This window comes from Gouania willdenowi, chromosome 6, assembly GCF_900634775.1.
Source record: "Gouania willdenowi chromosome 6, fGouWil2.1, whole genome shotgun sequence".
NCBI lineage: Eukaryota > Metazoa > Chordata > Actinopteri > Blenniiformes > Gobiesocidae > Gouania > Gouania willdenowi.
The window spans coordinates 30,496,371-30,522,550 of record NC_041049.1 but is presented as its reverse complement, the minus strand read 5'-3'; the positions used below and the strand labels follow the sequence as shown (position 1 = coordinate 30,522,550).

General features: G+C 39.0%; 2 protein-coding genes across 5 annotated transcripts in view; one reads left to right on the top strand and one right to left on the bottom strand.

Moving 5' to 3' along the window:
* Nucleotides 1-1,033: 1,033 nt before the first annotated feature.
* On the top strand, nt 1,034-10,547 carry LOC114466190 (B-cell receptor-associated protein 29-like). Of its 2 annotated transcripts, XM_028451758.1 has the most exons (9): nt 1,034-1,129; nt 1,186-1,289; nt 2,285-2,391; nt 2,549-2,649; nt 6,877-7,024; nt 7,111-7,246; nt 7,846-7,942; nt 9,566-9,666; nt 9,738-10,547. In XM_028451758.1, the coding sequence occupies exons 3-9, from the start codon at nt 2,300-2,302 to the stop codon at nt 9,771-9,773; spliced, it is 711 nt and encodes a 236-aa protein (XP_028307559.1). In that variant the 5' UTR covers nt 1,034-1,129; nt 1,186-1,289; nt 2,285-2,299; the 3' UTR covers nt 9,774-10,547. The 2 variants fall into 2 exon arrangements, with proteins under 2 accessions (XP_028307559.1, XP_028307558.1); XM_028451757.1 differs by having other exon boundaries at nt 1,055-1,289.
* Nucleotides 9,196-26,180, bottom strand: part of LOC114466176 (solute carrier organic anion transporter family member 1C1-like) — a 52,699-nt gene continuing 35,714 nt past the window's right edge. The window contains exons 4-17 of one of the 3 annotated variants that reach the window (XR_003674394.1): nt 26,009-26,141; nt 25,673-25,794; nt 25,330-25,476; nt 24,495-24,593; nt 24,182-24,430; nt 21,210-21,374; nt 20,638-20,833; nt 20,286-20,451; nt 17,797-17,975; nt 16,693-16,810; nt 16,360-16,473; nt 15,764-15,812; nt 13,327-13,391; nt 13,015-13,079 (exon numbers count right to left, since the gene is read on the bottom strand). Coding sequence is in view for 1 of the 3 variants with exons in the window: in XM_028451734.1 (XP_028307535.1) it covers nt 10,001-10,220; nt 12,962-13,079; nt 13,327-13,391; nt 17,797-17,975; nt 20,286-20,451; nt 20,638-20,833; nt 21,210-21,374; nt 24,182-24,430; nt 24,495-24,593; nt 25,330-25,476; nt 25,673-25,794; nt 26,009-26,141 (1,859 nt within the window). In the remaining 2 variants the exon portion in view is untranslated. Of the gene's footprint in view, nt 10,221-12,961; nt 13,080-13,326; nt 13,392-15,763; nt 15,813-16,359; nt 16,474-16,692; nt 16,811-17,796; nt 17,976-20,285; nt 20,452-20,637; nt 20,834-21,209; nt 21,375-24,181; nt 24,431-24,494; nt 24,594-25,329; nt 25,477-25,672; nt 25,795-26,008; nt 26,142-26,180 lie in introns of those variants that run through there. The other 2 variants (XR_003674395.1, XM_028451734.1) reach the window with 2 other exon arrangements.

Below are 26,180 nucleotides of genomic sequence, written 5' to 3'. Positions count from 1 at the left end.
GATATCTTGTCCAGAACAAAACCCACTCCAGACCAGGTTAGCTGTTACTTTGGTAATTTACCGTGGTCAGAAGTTAATTAAAGTATTTTTTGCTGTTTTAGTATTTTTGTAGTGTGTCTTATGAGTTTAAAGGTCCCATATTATGCTATTTTCACCCATCTCCATTTGTTTTAAGAACCCCAACAAAATAGTTTTTGAGGTTTATTTTCCCAAACTCTCCTGTTTTCTAGAGTTTTAGTCCTCCCAAAAGTGACTTCCAGAGCAATTCTAAAAATGGGCTGATTTGCGGCCTACTTATGCATATTCATGAGTAGGCATGTCTGTTGACACTATCCACACTCTTGTTATTTTTTTCAGCCAAAAAACTGCACATTACAGTAAAACACACGGCTATTTAAGCGGCTATTGTGATTGTGAGTCAGAAAAACACTGCTCCACGTTGTGTGTGTGAAGTGTGCCAGCAGTATATGTCTGCAGAGCCAGAGCAGAAGAAGAGGAGTTCAAAGCTGAAGCCGAAGCTGTTAAGTCGCTATTTTGTCATCATCTCATCTAGTGATTACAAGAATAGTCCATTCAAGTTGACAGTTTACTGTTTTGTCCAACCGCTGCATCATATTGTGTCCCTGAGACTCTTTGCACCGCTCAGAGGAAGTCGGCCTATGAAAATTACTCTTTTGGTTACGTCACGACAGGAGCTGAATCTGAACAGCCTGTAGGAGTGTCGTTTTACCAGTGGGTGGGCTGCAGAGACCATGCAGGAATCAATCGCCTATTTTCCTCACTCTGGGAGTTGGCAGGTTTATGGATGTAGAAACCAGAAAAAATTTACTATGGGGACAGCACAAGATTAGACTAAGAGCCGCATATGGCCCCCTGGCCGCCAGTTGCCCATGTCTAATGCAGATGAATCGATTATGCCAACACACACAGTATAGTGTCTGTGTTATTATTACTTTAGCTTTCCTGTTTGATAGGCTCAAAGCAATCCTCTCTGTACTATTTTTAAAACAGTGTCATGAAATGTGAGAGGGCACAAGCAAACCCCCTAACAGCTAACACACACACACACACAAACACACACACACACACTGCTGTCGTTCTGTGTATCAAACACATTCAGAGGATCTTTGTAAGTTTTAAAGATTGTGATCATTAACGGATACGTTTGACTGACTGAGTTTTCAGGGTAGGACAGGAGGTCCTCTGATGTTCTCTAGCAGCTGTTGTGACAGTGAGCCCTCGGTTAAAGCGTGTGGGGACTTTTACTTCTGACTGCAGAACCTTGCCTGGTAAGTTAACACGGTGTTTGACTGAAACATGGTCAGTGTGGCTAGGGTTTAAAAAGAAGACAGGCATTATAGACTTATACTATTTCATCTTAGATATATCAGGATATCCCTGTAGTTTGAAATAGTGAGACCAGAAATGGGCAGCTTTTATAACAAAAAGGGCCACAAAAATGTATTTGTCTGACCTGAGAGCCACAACATCAACATTCATTTAGAATAATGTCCAATCTGAGCATTAATACAGGAAAGAACAATGGGCTGCTGTTTTGTGTGTTTTCTGAGTCAGTAATGTGTATTTCTGGTGTCTTTGTATATTTTTCAGTGGTTTTTGTTTTGTTTTTAATATAAATTTTGATATTTTTGTTCCCCAACACTGGAAACACTTTAAAAGCTGTTTAAGGGCACCCTTAAAGTTTTAAATCAAAAGCCACAGAGCTTTCATTGTTGTCACATTTTGAGGAAAACAATTTGAGCAATCTGATTAGATGTCAGCCTTTGTTTGGTCTATAAGGTATTTAACAATGTGCTTTTAATCCAATAAAAGCCTTCAATGTGCAGAAAACAGGTCACCAGCTATCGGGGTATGACAGGCTCTCTGCTCTAAATATTGCTTCGTCATTGTGTTTCAGCCTCCAAATAGTGGAATTTCCTTCCAGTTACTGTTAGACAAGCTAGCTTCTATTGTAGTTTCACTGCCTAACTAAAGCGGTGGCTCATTGACAGACAATCATTTTTGTATTAGTGGATTAAGAGTCTGAATAATTGAATAATGTTTTTCCTTCACTTCAAACAAATTACTGTACATCAATGTAAATCATAAATACTGTGAAATGGATTTTTATTTCATGGGGTAATGTGTTTGCAGTATTTATTTATTTTATTTAGCTGTTTACATTTATTATCAATAATCTTTTTGTATGTCCTGAAACATTTCATTTACAGTGTTTCTCACTTTTGATTCCACAGCTCATACAAATCAAATCTGTTTGTTTCAGACAACAACAGCAACAATGACGCTGCAGTGGACAGCCGTAGCTTTCTTCCTATACGCAGAGATTGCAGTGAGCATCTTCCTGTGTATCCCTTTCATATCACCACAGAGGTAACATACATCCACCCACTGTGCACAGAGCTGGCCTCCTCCTGCTGTGCTGGAGCAAAGTGGATCAGGCAGCTGAGACAAACTACCAGCAGACAGCATCACAGACTGTCTGAGCCCGTTAGCCACACTCACACTGTTCTTCTGACCTACTTTGCAGGTGGCGTTTGGTTTTCAGCTGGAGAATATGGAGTTGGTTGTCTCCATATTGGAACAAATTTTTCTTCACTATGATCATGGCCCTGATTATTCTATTTATCGGTAAGAAAGCTTCCCTGAGACAGACAGGACACCTTAAAGCACGTGTCAAACTCCAGGCCCGGGGGCCAAATCTGGCCCTTTCGATAATCAAAAATAATATGTATCATTGTGTAAATTACAAAATTATTCAGTCAGATATCGCAGCCCCTCCAAATACACATCGACACAATTGTACAAATTTACCATGCTTATATTACATGATGAAAGGATTTTTTTTTTTTTTTTAATCTCAAATTGATGAAAACATTTAAATCTTTTTTTAAATCCTGCAAATTCACTAAAATTATTTTACTAAAATAAAAAAAAACAATTTCATAATATCAAGTCACTTAATGATTGGATATTGTCAGTGTCTTATACATATACTATATAAAATTTATAAATGGAAGTGCAAACTAGGGCACATTAATGTTTACATTTCTCTTTTTCCTGACTAAAATCTCTGGCCCACTTGAGATCAAACTGGCCGTATTTGACCCCTGAACTAAAATAAGTCTGACACCCGTGCCTTTAAGGCTTTTAGTTTGTTCATGTTCACACTTTGCAAGTGTGAATACATTTTGTGTAACTCATGTCACTAGTCCCCTGACACTGATATTTCATTTTGGTGATTTTCCACACATCCAGCAGTGTTGGGCAAGTTACTTTCAAAATGTAATACATTACATATTAGTAGTTATTGTCATTTAAAAGTAATTAGTTACATTACAATATTACTGTCTCTGAATTGTAATGCGTTAACACTACTTTTGAGTTACTTTCACCAAAATAACTGCAGAAGTATGACTAGCATTCTAAAATGCTAAAATATAGTTTATTGCAGCTGATTATATATCCAGTAGAGGGTGATGTGGTATAGCATAATGACTAACAACTATATATAATAGGCACAGTGAAGGCTCATGGTATAATACAATAAGTAACAATGTCAGAATCACAAAAGCAGACAAAGTTAAAGTCTGGTAAGTTATGATAAAGATTGTAAATATTTCATGTCCAGGCCTATTCATATGAAACATATAGAGCTAGAAATAACTATAATGTAACCCATAGCCTTATGACATGACAAAATGCACAATCTCTTTATTTTTTTTCTCTTTTAATTAAAGCTCACAGCACAAAGCTTTTTTAGTGCGCTGTTTGTTACTGCTGCTAACATGGTGACCAGTAAAACTGTAACACTATGTTATATTTAAACACAGATCACTGTGTGTTTTTGCTTGCATGTAGTCATAACAGTTGCAGTAAATTTTGGATGTAAGCTATGGTGTCTACCTGAGTAAAATTATGTATTTTATGAATACCCAGCCTACTGTCGGGAGTTAGGCGACACTAAGAAGTTCCTAAAGGTCCACTATAAGGCTAGAGACTACAACAGAGAATGTGTCTACACAAGTGATGTGCCGTGAGCACTAGGTTTTGGGTAGGCAGGGCATTGCAAATCGAGAACACCAATGTCAACACCAATGACGATTCCATTTGTTTCTGCTGGCAAGTATTTAATCAATTCAATTCAACTTCATTTGTATAGCGCAGTCATCTCAATGCGCTTATCAAAATATAAAACTCATCATAAGAAAAAAAAAACCCAACAAGATCCACATGAACAAGTATTTAACCATCTAACAAAATCAACGTCGTAAAACACCATTTAAGAAACATAAACAATTCTTTAATATAGCCTCCATACTCTCCCAAAAAGATATATCTCATGACACGACAGCGCATCCGTTATTTGTGTTGGAAACACAGAAACATGGAGAAAATTACAACAATATCAACTCGGAACAGCCTCAGTGAGGACCATCCACAAAGTCAATCCTTCCTTTCACTGTAGAAAATACAAACAATTTTCTGACCTTACCTTTGCTGAAGGTCTGGTAGCTCAGGTGATTGTCTCCCATCTTTTAAAAGCTGTCATTTTCCTCAAAAAAAAGTTTCTTTATCGTCTCTAGCCAGGGATGTAGCGATTCACTCAACTCCAGATACGATTCGATTCACGATACAGGGTTCACGATACCATTCTCTCACGATTTATTTTACAAAATGGGACTGTAGACAAATGATGACTGAAAAATATTCTGTACTATTTTTTATTTTATTTTTCATTGTCAAAAGAATCCTACAAATGAAGAAGAAGCCTATTCATTTAAATTTTGGTTCTATAGTAAACAATGCAAAACTGCATAATAGTTCTTTTTCTTTTTAAAAGTGAAAAGTGTATTTTGTGCCTTAACAATTGGAGTCATGGCACTGTATTTAGGTCAGATATTTGTTCGGACCAGCAGAGGGCACTGGTAACCCAGTGGTCAGTTGGCATTCAGCTAATCTAGCAGTGAAGTAGAGATGCTATGCACTTGCAGACAGAGCTAATAGAAAAATGTGGCTTTTACAGATATTCACGTAAAATTATAGATATTCTTTCAGTGCTAAAGGGGTAAGGAATAATTTATGAACATGTTTAAGAGTAGAAGGCGGCCAGAAAGAAAACAGTAGCAGATTCCGCCCGCCGCCAACACTTCTGGATGTTTAAAAAAAAGTACTGCGATTGAGTTTTCACAGTATCGATGTGAACCGTGATACCTATGAATCGATTTTTAACTGCCTTATGATTAATCGTTACATCCCTATCTCGAGCGCTGTCATCCTGTCTGTAGTATTATCCCGCCCACTTGCTAGAGAACGTAGCAGCAGCGGCCACGCTGGATCATTTCACTAATGCACTCTGAACTTACGTATAGCATTTAGCATAGCGCGGTTACATCCAAAGGCAGTGTAGAAAGCTGCCTTTTTACGTAAATGGTTTTCATCATGGGGAACTGACTGCGCAATCGCAAACACATAAAAACATGCTATGGGAATAGAGGCAGAGCAGCAATGTGCTTTTGGGTGAGGGTGTGGCCTCCTCCTGCCTTACAGTGGAGTGAGACTTGTGCACCGTCTCTGCAGTACCAGGAAATAGCGATGTTTAGTAATTTGGGCTATGAAAAGCACAAAATGCTGACACTTTCAAACTTATAGGTTCTGTAGGCTAACGGAAATGGAAAAATAATTTATAATTATATTATAATTAAAATAAATAATCAAAATATCAATTCACCCTTGGGTAGGCACTGCCTACCTTGCCTACCCTGACTGCACGTCACTGGTCTACGCACTGTTTATCCCTGGGCAAAAAGCAAAGCAGGAATACTTTGACTCTTTTCTTAAGGCTAGCATAATGTGGCCTTCATCCTCGCACATGGGTGCTGGGTTGTTTTAATTGTTTTTTAGATCAAGGTCAAAATAAATATCCTTTACTTCTCTTGCCCTCCGTCATTAACCTGTGTCAGGTACAAAGGGTACATAAATAAGAAAGCTAGATCGTCAAAATGCCCATCACCTGCTTATTAGAATTAGCGCTGATGATGAATGCAAGACAGTGTTTAATATGCCAATTGGAAACAATAAATAGTCTGTTATCCCTTTTGGTTTAAGTAACGCTTCTACAGTTTTTCCAAAACCTAATTAATGATATTTAGAGAGAAATGATGAATAACTTTTTGTATATTAGATGTTATTTAGATGGTTTGCATCTCACTTCCAAAAACATTTCTTGTGTGTGCTGGATTTTGCAAAGACTTTTTTTGTCAAGGCTGAGAATAGCGTCAAGTTGGTTGGACTGGCCCGTGTTCATGAATCGAAAATTACTTTAGAGGTTTTGGGGATTTGTTAACTTCTACTGGTGTTTTATTCAGATACAGCTCAGTTGTAGCTCTACTACATGCTCAACCTCCTTTAAGATACAATTTGAAAGCTTTTCTGTCAAAAGGTTAAACTTTCTAGTCTGGCTCTGTTCTTCACCTGAGTCTAGTTCACTGTCTCCTATCTGGCTCCCAGAATGCAAAGCCTGATGCTCTTTCTTGTGTTTATAAACCAGACCCTGCCTCCAACAACCTTAGTGTCCTATCTCCATCCCTTGTTATTGGTTCCGAGACTTGGAACATTGAACAATCTGGTTATCCTGATTCTCGTCTCTCCTTGCCGTTTTGGATTATCTGCTTGTGTGCATGCTTTCCTGGCTCCGATCTGAACATTTTAGAATGTGTTAGTCAATGCACTTGAATAAACTAACACTAACTTCATTTGTGTGTACTATGTTGAGCACTTGAGTCTTAGCTAAACCCATCAAAGAGACGCATGATTAATGTTAAATGATGCATGATTCTGCCTTACCTTTCCCATCAGATGCTGTGCGTGAGGTGCAGAAGTATTCCACCCCAGAGAACATGCAGGATGCCAAACTCAACCCCAACGTGTATGACCACGTCCACATGAAGCTATTCAGGGCCCAGAGGAACCTCTACATTTGTGGCTTCTCACTTTTCCTCTGGCTGTGAGTGGATATTTAATCTACTGTATATCTCTTCTTACTGCAGTTCTGAACCATCTTGTTTTGACTTTGTTGGGTTTTTCCAACAGTATTATGAGGCAAACTGTTACCTTGATAAACCTGGCTGCTGATACATTGGAGAACAGTGCAAGTCTCCAGGCTCGGGTGGATCGTGCTGTCAGAGCAGCACAGGAGCACCAAGAGAACAGCCAGACACTCAAACAAGTGAGAGACAAACCTTCTTAAAGCTGCTATCCGGAGTTTCTCAGAAACATCTCAATGTCCCGCCCTAAACTGCTCTCCCACTGCCTCTCCCAATCTACCAGAAGCCACGCCTCTGCACGTGCGTCACGGAACATAACAAGGTTGCATCGGGTCGCATTGATATAGGTCTATGGGTCAGCACAGTTCAGCATTCACTTTGATTGACAGTCTCAAAAACAAGGAGTCAAAGCCTATTGGCTGGGTGCACTCAGTGATCGTTTCCATTATATAGGACAAAGGAGAGTCTTATATACATTAATATGTATATATATATATATATGAATGACCACCGGCAGAAGACCATAGTAAAAGACTAGTTAGATAATTTTTCGCATGACAAAAGAATCATTCATTAACAGATTTCTCAGAAACTCGGGATATCAGCTTTAAGGCTTAAAAAAAAAAAATTATGACAAAAGTAATTAACTTCTTAGGTCATGATTATCTGACTCGTAGTTATCTATTCTACACTTTTTCCTTATTTAATGTTTGTTAAAATAAAAAAAAGAAAGAAAAAGAAACAGTGTAACCAGCATTTAAGGGTAGTTCTCTTTGTTCAGGCTCTGCTAGAAGGGGAAAAATCCAAGTCAGCAGAAAAACAACAAATGAAGCTGGAGGTAGAAAAGCTGGTGGGTCAACTGAAAGCAGCGGAGCACTGTGAGTAATTACATAGTAAACCCACTCTTTTTTTCAGAGTGGATTTTGTGATTCCTAAGTAGATTATAGTGGGGATGACGCTGTCCTCAGAATATTATGTAGGTAAATAAGGTTGTGGTTGGAGTCACTAAGTGAAGGGAGAGATGAAGACAGTCGGTCCAAGATGTTCCTTCTGGTTGCACAGTCCACATACTGTATGAAGTCAGTCAGGATAAATACAGTGAAAGTCTGATGGGCATTGGTGCTCGACAGGGCAAATCAGAGATAATAGAAATAACCAATATGACTTCTGTGCCTAATTCAGTTCAGCCACCAGGGGGTGCTACGAGCTCAGGTTTAATGTGTTTTGGGAAAATGAATTAGAACCTACTAGTACAATGCCCGTCGGAAGTATGTATTAATATAGTAGGCGCTTAAGTAGAGTTGTCAATTATGGGCATAATAACAACAACATACTCTGTAGCATTATAAAGGGGTATATTTGCAGGTGCAAAGTAAAATAGCCTTTTTGTATATTTTTGTGCATTTCTGTTGTCGTTTTGTGTACTTCCTGTATAAATATTTAGTTTTTTGTGTTACGTCATTTGTGCATTTTTTTGTATAATTATTGTTTTTTGTTGCATTTGTAGTGTGATTCTGGAGTCATTTGGTATCTTTTTTTGGTGTAATTTTTTTTTGCATTTCTATTATTATCTGTGTATTTTTTGTATAAATATTTAGTTTTGTGTATTTTGAGTCATTTTGTTGTCGTTTGGTGGTGGTGGTGGTGGGGGGCATTTATCTCTATATTTCAACAAAATGATCTAAAAGGGAATTGAACAAAGGACAGATTTAGGCTAACAGCAGCCTCCTGGGAGCAAATGACAGGGATGATAAAGATGTCCTGAACATCAGGGGGGAGGAACTTCAGCTTAGGAGACACCAAGGTAGAAAGTCCCTGTAGGAAAAGGAGAACCTGAAGCTGTGAGCTTGAACAGTAGCTACAGCAGATTATTTCTCCAAAAGCGTGTCCCAGCAACCGCTGACATACTAAATGCTAGAGGACCTGAGCTAAAGAGTGACAAAGAGCATCTCTCATTCTTAGGAATACTGGGAATTTTTGACTCAATGTTAGTTTGAGTTGATGAAAATAAAATAAAATCATAGATACAACAAAATGTGTGTATGTCTTTAAAAAGCAAATAAAATTAAACTGAATAAATGTATCAAATCCACTGTATAGACTTTCAGAGGTAAACTGTGCCCCTGTAAATTACTACTTTTACAAAGTTCACTTGAAGCAAGCAACACTTTCAACACATTTTATTCTTTTTGAATTATTAAATAATAATAATAATAATAATAATAATAATAATAATAATAATAATAATAATAATAATAATAAAATTCTGATGTTAACCGTGCAACGTTTCTCTCAACTGTTTATTCTTGTGTGAACGCAGCAGTCAATCGGCTGAGGCCGAGTTAACAAATCATCATCAGTTCCAGGTTAGGGCTACAACCAGTTGATCCTTTTTGTCCTTCAACAACACAATGTATTCCAGCCATTGATGATTCATTAAATAATTCTCAACATTAATTGAATGTAGTAATAAGGCCAAGTGTGTGTTTCTGTGTGTGTAGCTGTGCAGAAGTCTCAGGCGGAAGTGGAAGCAATGAAGAGGCAGGCCAAAGGTCTGGCCCAGGAATATGACAGACTACTGAGAGAACATCACCAACTCCAGGTATGAACCGCATCAGCACTCAGTGCAAGATGTCAATGGAACCCAGCACTAATCCAATTCTCTGTCTCCAGAACCTTCAGCCTTCTGAAGACAAAAAGGATCAGTAATTCCTGCTGCGCTACAATAATGACGTTTCTGTTGGTGGATGGTTTTCCTTTACTGTTTTAGCAGCATCATTTTGCCATCACTTTACCTTTAAAGAACAACAGAGGACACAGCACATTTTCCCAGAAAAACATTCAGTCAAAACACAATCATAAAAATTGCACTTTTGTTTAAAAACTGACCCAGTTCACAACTCTTTACAAATCCTATACAAACGTGTAACATTAGCTCACAATGGAGTCTCTCTGTCGACGTGGCAGTCTGAGGACAAGATAAAGTGAAGGTCCTGATCGCGCTCCTCCTTCTTCAGAGAATCCACCTCACTGTTGCCGTTGGTCAGCGGCTTCCTCGCCTCTGTTTTTAAGTGTCTTTTGAGCAACAAAAAACCCAAAATGCAGAAGAAGAAAGAAACAGTCCTAAGGCCCAGTGTCAAGCCCAGATACACGATCCTGGGACAAAGAGGAAGGAAGAAGATCACAGTTCCCATCACTGAACTATTTCAAGGTCAAATAAACCTTGAACTCTTAAGCTTATGGTGCATTTAAATCAATAACAAGCTGTTTGCCCCACTCGACTTTACAGAAGACAGTTTATTTTCAAAACCAATAAAATCTGAAGTGAATGAGTAAAAGCTCTATAACCCTATATGTAGTTTTGAACCATGGCACATGTACTGATTTATGTTCAGGGAATTCCAGGAAAATGCTATTTTGTTATTCGTAACTCAAAATAAAACAAACCACCAGTTGTAACACACTGGTGAGTCCAAACTTTGATTGGTCGTAGAGTTTTGTCTCTTTCTCATGCTTCGAGTACATTTTTGCATTCATGGTTACAATAAGGGTCACATGGGGATGCTTTGGTTTCAACTGGTAACCTTCTGAACTTATAGCTATGTTGTCTTTCTTTAAAGCTATAAAAACATCTGGTCATCTTATTATTTTATCACCTTTGTTGGTTCTCTATGGAAGTGAATTAGAGCCAATTTTGAAGGAGAAAATTATTTTGGGCAAATCATTGTGATAAAGTAGAAATGTCGAAATTAAAGTTGAAATTTTGAGAATAAAGTTAAAATACAATGTCAAGATTAAAGTCAAAGGTTTGTTGTTTAAGTCAAATCAGTGACAGTGACTAGGATCAATTTACCATACGACAAAAGTCTCCATCAAAACTGGTCCTAATCTGTTTCTGTTGCTCCTAAATAGCTGCAGACTGAATGCTCCACCTCTCCCAAACTTGACTGTTTTTTCCTTCTGAACAAATTCCCTTTTTGGTAATATCTCTTCAAAGTCCTTAAAGTGATTACAACGCTGTGTTTATAAGATAAAAAAGAAAGAATATCTTTGTTATTAAACCCAACTCTTAAGTACAGTTTAACGCATTCATCGATACACGGCTTTTTGGAGATGGCCACGATCTGCTGTTTGTTGTCATATGGGGCTCTATTCTTCCATGCGCGTAAGTCAGAGAAGCCATGCAGCGGCGCAGTTTTTGGCTGCGCGCTATTCTCCCCATGTACTTAAAGCTGAGGTATGTAGAATCGTGAGGCGCTCCACGCTCCCCTCCTAAACAAAACTCTGCGTGCACGCGCACACTGTGGAACTCTTTGCGACTGTTTTCTCCATAGACACTAGTAACAAATGTAGGAACTTTATATTGTGCTAATGGAGAGTTTTCTGGTGTTTTAGAGACATGAGAGCACTATCACTGGCTGCTGTGAGGACAGTAAGAGGCACAGAGTCACAGCTGCTGCTCAAACACAAGCAGCCGATCTCCGCAGATCAGAGCAGACACACTCCGTCCACACTGCAGATTAATTGGGTCTGTTCTTTCCACCTTAGATACTTTTTAATAAGCCATTTATTCCATCTGTTCTCACTCTCTCTCCCTGACTCGGGGCGGACTGTGCTGACTGAAAGCGGATCATTCGCAGTTCGCTGCACACACCGACTCCGCAGACAGCGTTCATCCTGAACATGTTTGTGCCTTTATTCTGTTGCTTCTCCACCTCAGTCTTCCTTTTTCCTCTTGCTTTGCCATGTAACCACTGTGCCAAAAGATGCATTAAGAGACTTCAGCTGGAATATAATGCCATGGGACTGCCCCTACTCTCAGTGTCGAACGCACATCAAGTTTTGACGAGCAGCTCGAGCAGCCAATAGCAATGCTTTAAACATCCCATAGGATCGCCCTGTTGGTAGAAAGATCTCTGATTGGTTGAAGTCCAGCGTCACACTCCTATATTTCTAAAGCTCATTTACAGAGCCAGGAGAAGCAGCAGAGACTGGACCAGAGAATACTCGCAAGAGGAAGGCGCATAACTGTAGGCGCGTAAAAAAGCACAAGCACTCCAGACCGGATAATAGGGCCCATGGTGAATTGGTCCTCGTCAGCATCCATGAATTTGCCTTCATTAGTAGACCTTACAATATTGTATTTTGAGTTCATTTTCAAACTTAGTCTCAATATTACATTTCCACTTTATTCTCGAAATTTGAACTTTAATCTTGACATTTCTGCTTTACAGATTTGCCCAAAATGATTTTCTCCATCATCATTGGCCCTAATCTGCTTCCGTGCATTCTGTGTACTTTACAACAACTTTTTAAAGTTATTCTGTACAGTCTGTGTGAAATATATAAAATATATGTCAAGTTTACCTATTTGAAATGAATCACTAAAATGAATCAATATTTTAACTATATTCTCCTTGAGATCCATCTGTACATGACATTAAATCAAACAAAATATATGTATTTATTTCAATGTTTACTGTATTAACTAATATCCTTTCCGCCATTTTGCTGCTGTCAAACAATCATAAAGTAGGCACTAAAAATCGAAAAATAAAGGAGGTGCAGTTTTACATTTGCTTTTACCTTCACACACCATCTAGTTTTATTTTTATTATTTGTAAATCACAAAATTCTCCTCATCTACAAACCATGGTAATGTAAGAACTGTATAAGTACAATTTTGGAACGTTTAACTTAAAGATTGGATCAGTATGTAGAACTGCAATCAGACTTAAACAGAATACTCTAAAAACAAACATGTTCCCATCTGACACAAGCAAAGTGCATCAAATAAATGAGCCAGTGATTACAGTGAGAATATACACATTTCTAATGAAATCATTTTAAAGTGTGAGGAACCTTTGTCCCTGATGGGAGTAAAACACTTATCTTACCTATAAGAGGTTGTGTTGTATATTCTGCAAGCTCCCTTTCCTCCACATGACTTGTATCCCCATTTAAGGCAGGTGGTGTCAATTATGGCTCCAAAATAAATGGGGGCAGGAATACCAGCTGGAAGCAATAAATCAAATGCATAAAGTGTTCAGATTTAGGATTAGTTTAATGTGATGACAGAACAGTTGTCGTAGCTTTTATTTTTTTTACGCACACTTTTCAGCCTGTAAACTTTGACACAGGTTGTAAACAATGGCATATTATAGCTTTCATTTTCAGGGTACAAAAATAAAGTTATAATGAAAAAAAAATAACTTTGGGAGCATTTGAAGAATACTGTGCAGAATGCTGAAGTGGTTCTCACCGAGCGTTCGAGTTGCTAGTGTATGGATTCCCAGAGCGAGGCATTTCAGCTCAGGCTTAATGCACCTACAGAAACACAAAATGTAGCACACTAAGAACCAAGAACAGCTTTCAAAGAGCAAAGCAGAAGGAAGCGTTTGTGCACCAATAAGCTAGCAGTGGTTGCATAAGAAGAGCAGAAGGTTTCAGTATTTGTGTACAGGGGCATCATTTATAAAACTGTACTGGCGTACGTTAAAAACCAGGAAGTGCATACTCAAAAAAACTGTCAGACTTATAAACGCACGCTCGTCCCACGCATGTTTCTGTTTATAAAGGACAACCTACTCTCAGGTTGGCCTTGCTCTGCCGATATGGTGCCTATAAAAGGTCAGCTGAACAACCTTAATGAATATTCACTAATACAAATTTCACGGTGGACCGAGGGGGAAAACAAGCAAATAAAACAAATTTCACTCAATGTGAGGTGGAGGTACTAATATTTGAGGTGGACACACAAAAAAGAGCATAATTTGGTGACAGTGCGCATTAAAAATGCTCGAATGGCAGATCGCGTTGCGTTGCCTCAGAGCATCAGACTGTGATTGAGGTAAAAAAAAAATTATCAGACATACGTAAAATCGGAGGAGAAAATGTGTATCACTCTCCATAGGAACAAAGTCTTTTCAACAGGGCGCACCGGAGCTCAACCTCACAGACAAAGAGCTGGAGGATTATTGGAGAACCCCTCTGTGTTATAATGGAGGTTGAGGGGGACACAGATAGACAATATGAGCCAGAAGAACAGGATTAAATTGTATTTCCTTGTTTGAAATAATAAAAATTAGCTTTGGAACTATATGTAATTCACAATATTTAATTTCAAGTAAAATCATATTTTTCTTCAGTCCCAGTATCTAGGATTTTCTTCTTGGGGCATGCTCAGGGCACAGACTATGAAAGGGTGGCACACTGACATTACATTTTAAATGTTCCACAGTCTTAAACATTCTAAACAGTAGGCTGACGTATGTACAGTGTAAAAAGTATTTAGTCAGCCACCACTTGTGCAAGTTCTCCCACTTAAAAAGATGAGAGAGGCCTGTAATTTTCATCATAGGTATACCTAGAGACAAAATGAGAAGAAGAAAAAAAATCCAGAAAATCACATTATAGGATTTTTAATGAATTTATTTGCAAATTATGGTGGAAAATAAGTATTTGGTCAATAACAAAAGTTCATATCAATACTTTATAATGTGCCCTTTGTTGGCAATGACAGAGGTCAAACGTTTTCTGTAAGTCTTCACAAGGTTTTCACACAATGTTACTGGTATTTTGGCCCATTCCTCCATGCATATCTCCTCTAGAGCAGAAATTCAACTCCCTCCAAAGATTTTTTATGAGGTTTAGATCTGGAGACTGGCTTGGCCACTCCAGGACCTTGAAATGCTGCTTCTTCTACTTCTTTGCCCGGGCGGTGTGTTTGGGATTATTGTCATGCTGAAAGACCCAGCCACATTTTATCTTCAATGCCCTTGCTGAAGGAAGGTTTTCACTCAAAATCTCACGATACATGGCCCCATTCATTCTTTCCTTTACACAGATCAGTTGTCCTGGTCCCTTTGCAGAGAAACAGCCCCAAAGCATGATGCTACCACCCCCATGCTTTACAGTAGGTATGGTGTTCTTTCTCCTCCAAACACAACGAGTTGAGTTTTTACCAAAAAGTTCTATTTTTTCTCATTTTGTCTCTCATAGTTGAGGTATACCTATGATGAAAATTACAGGCCTCTCTCATCTTTTTAAGTGGGAGTACTTGCACAATTGATGGCTGACTAAATACTTTTTTGCCCCACTGTATATAACTATTTTATTTACCCAAATAATGCACAGAACAGTGTAGCCTACAGCATTTAGAAATCATATCTGACACTGAGTAAAATGTTTTGTTTGTTTGAATGGGTTGATCTATGCTCCTGAAGAGTATACTGGTGTATAACCTTGTAATAATAGTAGAAGTTTCAGCAAGCTGGTGTTTCATAGCCTAGCTCTTTGTTACCTTAATGAGACAGAAACAACCAGTTCAGTTTAGTTATGAGCAACTTTATTTCTAACATTATATATAACAGTTTGAGACAGTTTGTGTACTTTATTTACAAACAGGATTATAGCAACTGAATGTGCCTGTTGATGGGCAAAGCAGTCAACAAAAGCATCCAAGTTCAACAAACTTGCCCTCCTCCTCTCAATGCTAAGCAGCCCAATATTGCTAAGCCTGTCATCACTCATGGTTGTTTTCAAATAATTTTTTTAATCAGCCTAAGCGCTGAAAAGCTGCACTCGCAACTGGCACTGCTAACGGGCAACGCTATAGCTATCCGGCACAAGCAAAAAAGTTGACGAAAGACCTCTTTGTATCTATGAAGCTTTTGTGAACTGCACCATTATAATAGTACCTCAGTATTGAAGACAGTTGTTCACTTTTCTTGAGATCTTTTGTTTCATCTGCAATAACAGAAAAAAACCTCACTGTTTTTCACTTGCTGTATTATGGATTCCCGAACCATATCTGACAAGGATTCAAAAATTTCATTCTGGATTGTGTTATTGAGATACTTGGCATTAGCTGATGCATTCATTTTCTCTGCAATCAGTGGATTGTGTCTCGCAATCAACTCTTATCAGTTCTAGGAAATTTCCTTTGTTTTGTGAACCTTCAATTTCAATGTGTCCTTTTATAGCAATGTTCTGCATGGCTGTAAAACGAAGCACTTCAGCAATTGTTTTTATGTAGGTTCGGTTTTCCTCAACTTTTTTGGTCTAAAGCGTCTCGTGTAGAAGAATAAGTGAGGATATTCTTTTTTTAATTCACTCCAAGCAAACATGCCCCTCTGATTTCTCATGCCATTTAAACCCACCATCTTTATAAATGGCCTTTTTCCAGTTGAAGTAACCTCCCTGTGCTGTAAAGGGTGTTTCAAGGGTGTTGGGCAAGCTAAAGTGTCTACATGCAAAGCAATAAGTAGAGTAACATTTTTGTGAGTACTCCAACCATGAGAAGTGCTTGAACAATGAATTGTTGAAGGCTCTAATTCTATCCCCTTGCACAGTGGATACACCCTCAGGAAAGGCTGAGTTGGTCCATCTGTTGGACACCGGGATATATCTTGGAAAGAAGGGGAACAAAAAATAAATTTTTAGACTATGCATAAAACATGACTTTTAATTTATAATCAACAATGTAGAATTCAGTGTTACTGAATTAAAAAACTATCTTGTGAACAAAAGGTGGGTCTCCTGTTTGACTAATGCACTAGACTTCATCATCATTGATAAATTATTTGTAGAGGCTTTGTGAAATATTAAAGCAAAAGAGAACAAATACCCAGTTGGTGGGATGGTGTGGGGCATGAAGCATGGGGGGCTCTTCAGTATCACTGAAGCTTCCACTATATCCCGTTGGCATGTGTTGTCGAGATCCAACTGATCACTAAGGGAAGTGTCTGATCACAAAGAAATATTCAACTATTGCATCATGAAGTAATTTAATCACATTGTTTTTATTTAATTGCTTAGGGTTATTCATTATGACTTAAGTGTTTAGTCCACCTGCAAAAGGCTGAAATGCAGATGACGGGCCCGCCATCTCATCAATATGCAAAGTTTCAGGAAAAGTTGTAACAGTTACTCAATATGTCAATACAAGAATAACATAAACTGAACTTATTCAAATATGATCAATTTTAAAGTAATCCTGCTGCTTTTCTTGACATTGTGGACATATTTTGTTCAGTTAATTTAAACTTCTATAAATATGTATAGCTATAGACTACTAGCCTCCTCCTTCCTATTTGATAGATATTCAACTGTCCATATGCTTATAAAAACAACAACCACACGTCCACTCATCAACAATACAGACTATTGAAATACACCTAATAAAGTAATAAAACAGAATTTATTTAATAATTCTTAATTATTGTGTGTAGAGGTGGAGTGCGAGTGTGACTGATTCAGGATAAAGTGACTGATACTTTAATCATCATTATCTGCATCTTTTTTCTTTATCATGAAAAAGGTCTCAATGTTTTGAGTCCTTTTCATCCTGATTTCTGCCCCTGAAGAAATCATGCACGTTTTTTTCTGAAATATTATTGTCTGAAAAGCACTTTCTTAAACTGAAACACACAGGATAGGTATCACAATTATATCATCTTCTAATGATGTTACAGTAACCCTTGTTTTGAACATGTGTATTTGTATTAATTTCACAGAGCTATCTTTAATTTCATCCTTTTCCTGTTGGGGGCGAAGTTTCCCGTTTCTCATGATTTTGTGCGTACGGCAGGGTCTGCCGTAGAGGTGCGCACATTATCACGCCAAGTTTGTTTTTTATAATTCTGAAACGTTGTTTAAAAGTGGCGTATGCGTTCTTTTGCACGTACGCAGCGTTTATAAATGAAGCCCCTGAAGGTGATTACTGACGAACCTGACCAGCAGCATGAAGCCAGGAGTTCCTCCCAGAGAGATGACAAAGGAGCTGATGACTGACAAAGCCAGAAAGTAGGGGAAGACTCTGTCACAGCTGTCACTGCGAGGACACTGACCTGGGACGGCAGTCAGGTTACCAGTGTGTGTGTTGGCAACACACCTGCAGCCATCGAACACCTCAGAGAGAACAACAACAAAAACAGATGAGCTGCAAATGCTGAACAAAGGGAAGTGATTTAAACAACAATTTCAGCTTCCTAATTCAAATGCTGACGTTAATGTTTTAAAATTAAACAGGTTACAGCAGACATGGTAACTGGCAGCCTGCGGGTCACATGTGGCCCTAGGTCTAACTTTGTGCAGCTCCTGAAGTGAACACACAAAGTGATGCCAAAAACCAAATGGCAGAAAATACACAAAACAACAGTAAAAATACACAAAATGACCAAAAAAAATAAATAAATAGTTGGAAAATAAAACACAACGGCACAACAAAAATCCACCAAATTACAACAAAATGACTCCATAAGCATACCAAACAACAAAACAATAACAAACTCGCAAACCTTTGACCTTTCCTGTATTAATGCTACAATCAGATTTTTGTGGCCCCCACTGTGATAAAAGATGCCCATCTCTGGTCTAAATGTAGTTAGGAGATTACTTTTAGGTTTAACCCAAGGCTATAAATGCAGTGAAAGAATTACACACACAAGTAAATTGATAAGCCCTGGGGTGGACGCTTGAGTCCTTTCTGTGTGGAGTTTGCATGTTCTCCTCGTGCTGCATGGGTTTTCTCCTGGAACACTGGCTTCCTCCCACAATCCAAAAGCATGACTGTTACCCGGGGTTTCCACTGGATACGTCTCCGCTGTGCCACAGCACCGATCCGGTATTTCACCGCTGTCCGCCGTCCGGTAATTCACACCGGTTGCATTTGGAGTGCGCCGCGGTGCGCTCCGGTTGAACGACTATGACGTCACGAGACAGATCAGTTCTCACGATATTTATATAATTGCGTGAGAACGCAGTTAAATGTATGTGTTATAAATGCAACAATAAGCAGGTCAGTGTTCCTAACGAAGGAATACAAGAATGTTGGACTCTGGATTTGTCATAGACACATTTTTTAGCAACAGCCAACAGAGAAGAGATAAAACTGCACCAGTAAAACATGAACTAAATCAAAGTTGCTGCAGTTTACAGTGTAGTTACAGTATGAAAGGAATCAATATAGTGGATGTGAATTTGTTTTTACACATTATGACGTTTTGGTGATGTATTTACTTGAAATATAATCTGAAGTGTTTCATTTTGAAAAGTAACCCGATATTTTATTGCGGAGTACGTGCTTAATTTCCTGTTTAGCTTCATTTGCTCTGTGCTGATTGATGCGTCGTGCTCCGGTGTACGCCATAAATAGACGTCCTGCGTATATCTGGCGCACGGCACCAATTAACACATAGACTAAAATGGAAACCTATCAGCTCTGGTGACGCGGCGGTGACGTAACGCAGCGGAGCTGCATCCAGTGGAAATTGGGGGTTAGGATGACTGGAGTCTCTAAATTGCCCGTAGGTGTGAATGTGAGTGGTTGTGTGTTGCCCTGTCCTGGACTGCCGCCCTGGACAGGGTGTAGGGTACACCCTGGACAGGGTGTACCCTACCTAATGCCTATTGAGAGCTGGAGATAGGCACCAACAGACTCCGCTACCCTGAAAACAGGAACAAGTGGGTCAGAAAATGGATGGATAGATGGAAGTAAATTGGTATCTCACCTGTGACCAGAGTTGTAAAGAGTACTGATATATCCTACTCAAGTAGAAGTACTGTTACCTGATTGAAATTGTACTCAAGTATAAGTACAGGTAAGTCATATGTAAAATACTCAAGTACAAGTAAAAAGTAGCTCAATTAAATAGTACTCAAAGTAAAAGTTAATAGTTACTTTCACCCCCAGGTTTACTTTTGGTAATAAATCTTGCCACGGTTCTCTTGCGTACAGTAAAGATCTCATATATAAACGTTAAAAGAAAGAGACGAAATCTTGCACAATTGGAACTTAATTTATTTTACATAAAGGCATTTGTATAAAATACAATTATTTTTTAATAATAATATAACGCCAATTAATTAAATTCAAAATACAAAAAAAAAAAACATTTTTTGTTGTTTTACAATGTCTGTTGATCATTTTAAAATAAAAAATAATAATTGACTCGGTAACGGTTGGGTATAGAAATGTAACAAATTACTTAAGTACAAGTACAATTACTGATTTAGAAATATACTCAAGAAAGCCACTCAATTTCAGTAACGTAAGTACGTTTAATCCGTTACTTTCACCGCTGCCTGTGACTACAAAAATCGTAACCTATGTAGTTATTTTTTTGCCTTTTCTCATAGAGGAAAGAGCACGAGAGAAACTGGACAGAAGAAAAGAGAAAGGGAAATCCTAATGCCAAGTGCTGTGTGATTTCGACTGACCGTGTTCCTGCCGGAGCCCACAGATGAGGTGCATCCTGCCAGGCACGGGGACATGTAGGTGATCCCGTTCTCTCCACAAACTGGATCCCACTCTTTCCCAGAGCATAGGCAACCCCAGTTACAGACGGAGAAAAGAGAGGCTTCCTGACGAGACAAGCCCTCCACTCTGCAGCCAGAGCAAAGTGAAATGTTGTGTTTTATTTACTGGCCTTGTGAAAAATTCAAGAACAAACTAGGCTTCACTTTACATGCAACATAAAGCAGGATCAACCCAACGCAAGACAGAATCTGAATTATTAAAACATCCGAATTACATCTGGGGATTTAATGTGGACGGAAAAAACAGACAAACCCGTTATATGAAACTGTGACGCCAGCCACTTTGGAGTTCTCACAGCCCATGGCAAAGAACAGAAGTGACAGCAAGTAGCCCAGCAGGGACGTGCCAAAGGCAAACTTGGCTGCACCCATAATTCCTAACTTGTACTTCTTCATGACCACTCCTCCAGAGAACATCCCTAGGGCCACAGCCGGGATGTTGATTATGCCTAAAAAAACAGATAATATATCTCATCTTTTAAAATGGCACAAAGACTAAACCACTCAAATATGAGAAGTTGGCCACAGATAAATTATTTTCTCCATAAAATAATATGAACCAGTCATCTAATGGATGATAGGTAAAAATGTAATTCTTTCAATGGTGTCATGACTTAAATGATGAAGCTGACCTTTTAAAATGTGCCACTTAACATGCTTTCGATGAATTATTGTCATTTGAAAAGGATGGTATCAAGGATGACCTTTATCTGAAAGCTTCCACATAGTTTACAGAAAACAGACAGAGTTTGAATTTGTGCGGGCAGTTTACTCACAATAAAGAGGTCCTATTTGATCCCATTTGGAGCAAAGCGCTCTGCTTACCCATTAGAAAATTGGCCTTGGATGCAGATTGGCCATAATGCTGCTCTATATATTTGGGTTTGTAGGTGACCATGCCAATGAGAGAGTTGAACTGTATGATGGTCACACACAAGTAGACAATGTAGACTGGATTCCCAAGAAGACTCTTCAACGTAGGCACAAATTCTGTGTGAAAAAGATGATAGTTAGGATATATTTATAATGGAACTTTGTGTCAGTCCGCGGGCGACCGTGTGTTTGATGGACTGTCTGACAGATGTTGCTCACAGGCCCTGCCCCTTTCCCGGGCTGGAGCGCCGTCTTTTTTACAGTGTATGGTCTGGAGGAGTAGAAGAAGAAATTGGTGACTTTTATGCTTGAAAGGTAATTACTGCTGCTTGATTTACATTATGCTTGATTTGTAATTGTTACACTCGAACTCTGTAGTGCATGTGTTGTTCGTGTGTGAGCTGCTGTAAGTGACACTGTGTTGTTGCTGCTTCTGCTGAGGTGTGTGCACTTAGCGAGAGAGAAGCGCTGCAGTAATATGCTTTTAACAGAGCATGTTATATTACTGTGATGTTGCTGTCGGACTAACATTAGGTTGTTAGCTCCTCTGAGGGAGGGACTTTGGGAAGTTTGGAGGCAGGACAAGAGAGTAGCGGGGAGGGAGGGGGAGTCGCGGACTGCACCTTTAAACAGCGACAACAATCACAGCTGGAAATCAAAGAACCATTTGATTGTAAATCTAACCAATCAGCAGAGATTTAGAATCCAGAATCAAAACAACATTAAGTATTTTTAAGTACTCTTATATTGGGAGTATTAAATTGCTCAAAAGCTCTTAGTATGCCAGAGACCTCAATGTTTAATTATTATACACACACACACCCTAATAATTAAGGATGCACCGAAATGAAAATTTGTGGCTGAAGCCGAATAAAATATAAACGCTTGGCCAAATACCAAATATCGAATGAGGTTTATCACTTTGTTTTTTTAATAGTGCATAAATAGCCTACAATACATTTTTAGACATGTTTTTTAAAGAAAAATGTTTATTGAAAATTCTCACATTTTTTAAGTATTCCAGTAGCTTTTGCTTTTCAAAAAAAGCACAATAAAGTTTTTCATTTATATTAGCCCTTAAAATAAATTCCCCAAAAAAACTAAAGTGCATTGAAGGGGGGTATGAAGAAAAAAAAAAACTTTCTAATGGTTTTGCTACAGTGATATACATCCCTTTAGCCTCATTCAGAGGGCCAAAGTTGAAAAAGTTCTGTTTCCTCCCTCCCTTGTTATTCAACGTTTTTTAAAAAGACTTGGATTTTGCCCACGTTGGTAGGTGACGTCACCTAACACGCCTCCTAGAATCTGAGCTCCTCCACTCTCCAACTACCTAACAGCTAAAACAAACACTGTGGTTTAATATAATATATATATTATACTTTATTGCCATATATGTAAATGCAAAGTGCACTCCTGGACGCCCAAACTGCACTACTTTTTCAGCTGCCGATTTTTGGGAGTCACTGCTTGGAGCCACGACCATTGTTCACACACATCAGCTGTTAGCACTCCATGCTAATGCTACACCAGCCTATGCAGCGAGACCCAACATCGCTTGTAAACTCAGGAGGAAACGATGGGGATGTTTACAAATTTGTGGCTCACAGCGCTAACAACAAACTCAGTTGTGGAACTGGACGGCTTCCAACTTTTACGCGCTGACGGTCAACGGAGAGCAGTAAGGAGAGAGTCTGGTTGTGTGCGTGTGCGTAAAAGAGGAGCAGCCGGTTGTGCAGCTACGCGCACACACTTTTCAGACTCAAAATCACTGTTTGATTGCGTCATTGCGTCACATGCTAGTATTCGGCCTTGCTTTTAACTCACTAAACCGAAGGCCGAATGTGGCTTTTTTTGCAATATTAGGCGGAAAATATTTGGTTACCGAATATTCGGTGCATCCCTAGTAATAATACAGACAATGTTGGGACCCACCATATTAAAAGTATCCATGATGGGACAAATAAAGTAGCAGTAGCAAAACGGGTCACCTTTTATATGCTTACATGAAGGTTCAGCCTCATATTTCGACATCCTACTTTAACAACCTATTTGAATTTATGTTCATTGGGAACTACAGCATCTCCTCTGAGGACATGGTATGCATCTAAATCATACATCAGTGTTGCTCATATGTGTTTCATATGCAGCTGCAGCTCTATATGCACATGATGACTATCAACCATCAAGGTCAGTCAGTCCCAGTTTGCCAACCAGAGCCACACTTCAAAGTGTCCCCACAGCGACACAGGAATAATGAGAGGGCCTCCAGAAGCTCAGGTGACTAAAATAGACACAACCTCTGTTTTTTTCCCTCTATATCCAATCAAACTAGAGAATATCAACAACAAGCTTGCCAACAGATTGAGACTAGATCATTTATTCCAGTATACCACAGAGCTTTGTAGAAGTAAAAAATGATGATAGTGTAAAATTAATTTTACAATACTAATTAAAGCATTGAGAGTATGTCCTTTTTCTTATTCTTCTCCATAATGGTGGTTAACAACATTGCATTTGAAATGATTCTCAGTGACAGGGATTAAGATAGGTATAGTTGGCCAGTGTGTCGGTTTTTGATTAATGCCAGGGGCTGAACAAGTACATTTTTTCAAGGTGAATATTTGCATTTCTGTGAAGTCCTTCAGGCCAAACACATTACTGAGCAAATAGGCACAAAAAATGTCAAAGCTAATGTCAGCTGGAGTTAGAGATGTAAAAATAATGAACTGTACTGAACAGTTTGTTATTGGAAATGTTGTCCTAAAAACTTCTCTATCCACAGATGCATGGAAATGCTGAAAGGAAAGGAAACCTGAGATATAGTCTTAGTTTTGTAGAAGACTTGCATGCATGCAAATGTTCTAACAATATTTCAAAATGCATTCAAATTTTGAAATCTCATATGCAGCAAACTTGAATCCTACCAATGGCCATTAGGTGTAAATTAGCAGGTTCCTCTGGTCTGAACTTGTGCTTCATGTTTGGGGAGTCTGTGATGAACCTGGTTTGCTCAAGCGTGCAGCTGGAGTCATGTTTCTCAACAGGCATCGGCAATGATTTGGGCAGAAACCAAAAAGGAACAGCAGACATGAGGGTGAGGGCCCCAGCGATCAGGTAACCCAACCACCAGGCTCCCACCCAGCGGGCATCAGACGAGGTAATGGTTACCATCTCTGAGGGCAAACAACAGCCAAATTACATTTTATCACTTTAATGATCTTTTTTCATTAAACTTACCCATGTCCACATAACCAATGTCGACATAGATCTTGGCACACAGCGACCCCAGCAGGTATCCAAACACAGGCCCAATAATGGATATAGTCTGAACACAACCTGCAAGCAAACAGAACCCAGCAGCACAATAAAAACTAAAAAACATGCAGTGGAAAAGAATCAAACGCTAGCAAAAACCTGACTTCCTTGGTGGAGGTAACAACACACACTGTAAACCGGGGGTGCTTGCTGCTTGTAGGGGTGGAAAAATAGTTCATTATATGATACACAATATCGGGTTCAGCAGATCGATGCAACATTTTGAAAAGGGAAAAAAACGGAAAAAAAGGTAATATTGCCATATTTATTAAATTTGAATTTACTCAACTTTGAACTCTGTATGAGCCAGTGTGTTAGTACTCGGGTCCTGATATGCAGGACTCGTGACTGAACTCAGATTTATTTGCTGATGACGCAACTGTAAACTTGGACTCGAGCTACGGCTTTTTTAGGACTCAGAGGACTTAAGTTTATTTATCAATCTTCTGGTATAAGGTCTTAATAAAAGATACATTTTCATGTTACTGGCATGTGCATTTACCTGCGTGTGCATTCATTTGCCGTTGTGTGATCGAAAGAGGAGCTGCGAATTGTGACGTCCCACCCCTAGTAGATTATTTTTGCATCAAATTGTCTTTTAGCCACGAGCACCAATGGATTTCTATCAGTAATTAAAGCAATGCAGTGATTAATGATGTTGTCTCACCCAGAGAAAAGTTTGTGTCAGCTTTGCACACTGTCTACATCGTAGCAGTGGAGTGTTATATATTTTTCAACAGCTTATGAGGTGTATTACCAATATAGAGTGCAGCATTCTCAGACTGTGCATAATCATCAATAAAGGAGATTCCCAAAGGTTGAACAGGAGTCTCTCCGATGCCCCGCAGGATATTTCCCAGTAGGACGTAAATCCACATGGAAACATTGGATTCTCCCTCACAGCCTGCAGCAAACAATACAGCAAGATAATAAACTCATTTAGGATTTAGACATTTAAAGATCAACTAAATTAGATGTTATTCCAACCAGACTGTTTCCAATAAAACTGATTCATTCTTGTTTCTTAACATTTCTAAGGACAATATATTCCTCTGAGTGAATACAATGAGAGAGAAGACACAAGCTCTCCATCATCTCACCTCTAGAGGGCAGTATTGATGGTCTACCACCTGCCCTGGAGGACCCAGGTGAGCTTGCTGGGCATGGATAAAGGTTATTGGTTGAATTCACTGGAGGTCTAATCGATGTTTCGATCTTATGGCTGCATATAAAACACCAATGTGACTGTTAAACAAGGGAAGGGAGAAAGCATCAGCTCCTGTTAAATAATGCTCAGCTCAGAGAAGCACTAATAAACATATCCAGATATGAACCATGGCAGCACTGTGAATCGCTTACAGTTTGATGACAATAGAGCCGTATGAGTGGAATTCATAAACAGCAGAACATGCATTAAGATGTGGCACTCAGCCTACCGGCCAATGATAAAATGAGGCATGGCGATCAAGAAGGTCCCAAAAGACATCAAGATGCAGCCGACTGCAATGATCTTGGGTCTGTGAAGCTTGGCACCAAAATAACTCACAAAGGCAATCAGCAGCAAGTTTCCTGCAGGGTTGAGAGGATTAGAAAATTGTCAGACAGCCG

Coding starts and splice junctions, on each gene's coding strand:
- LOC114466190 (XM_028451758.1), top strand. CDS start 2,300: ATGACGCTGCAGTGGACAGCCGTAGCTTTCTTCCTATACGCAGAGATT. Junction 7,025..7,110: donor TTCTCACTTTTCCTCTGGCT/GTGAGTGGATAT, acceptor TTTTTCCAACAG/TATTATGAGGCAAACTGTTA. Junction 7,943..9,565: donor ACTGAAAGCAGCGGAGCACT/GTGAGTAATTAC, acceptor CTGTGTGTGTAG/CTGTGCAGAAGTCTCAGGCG.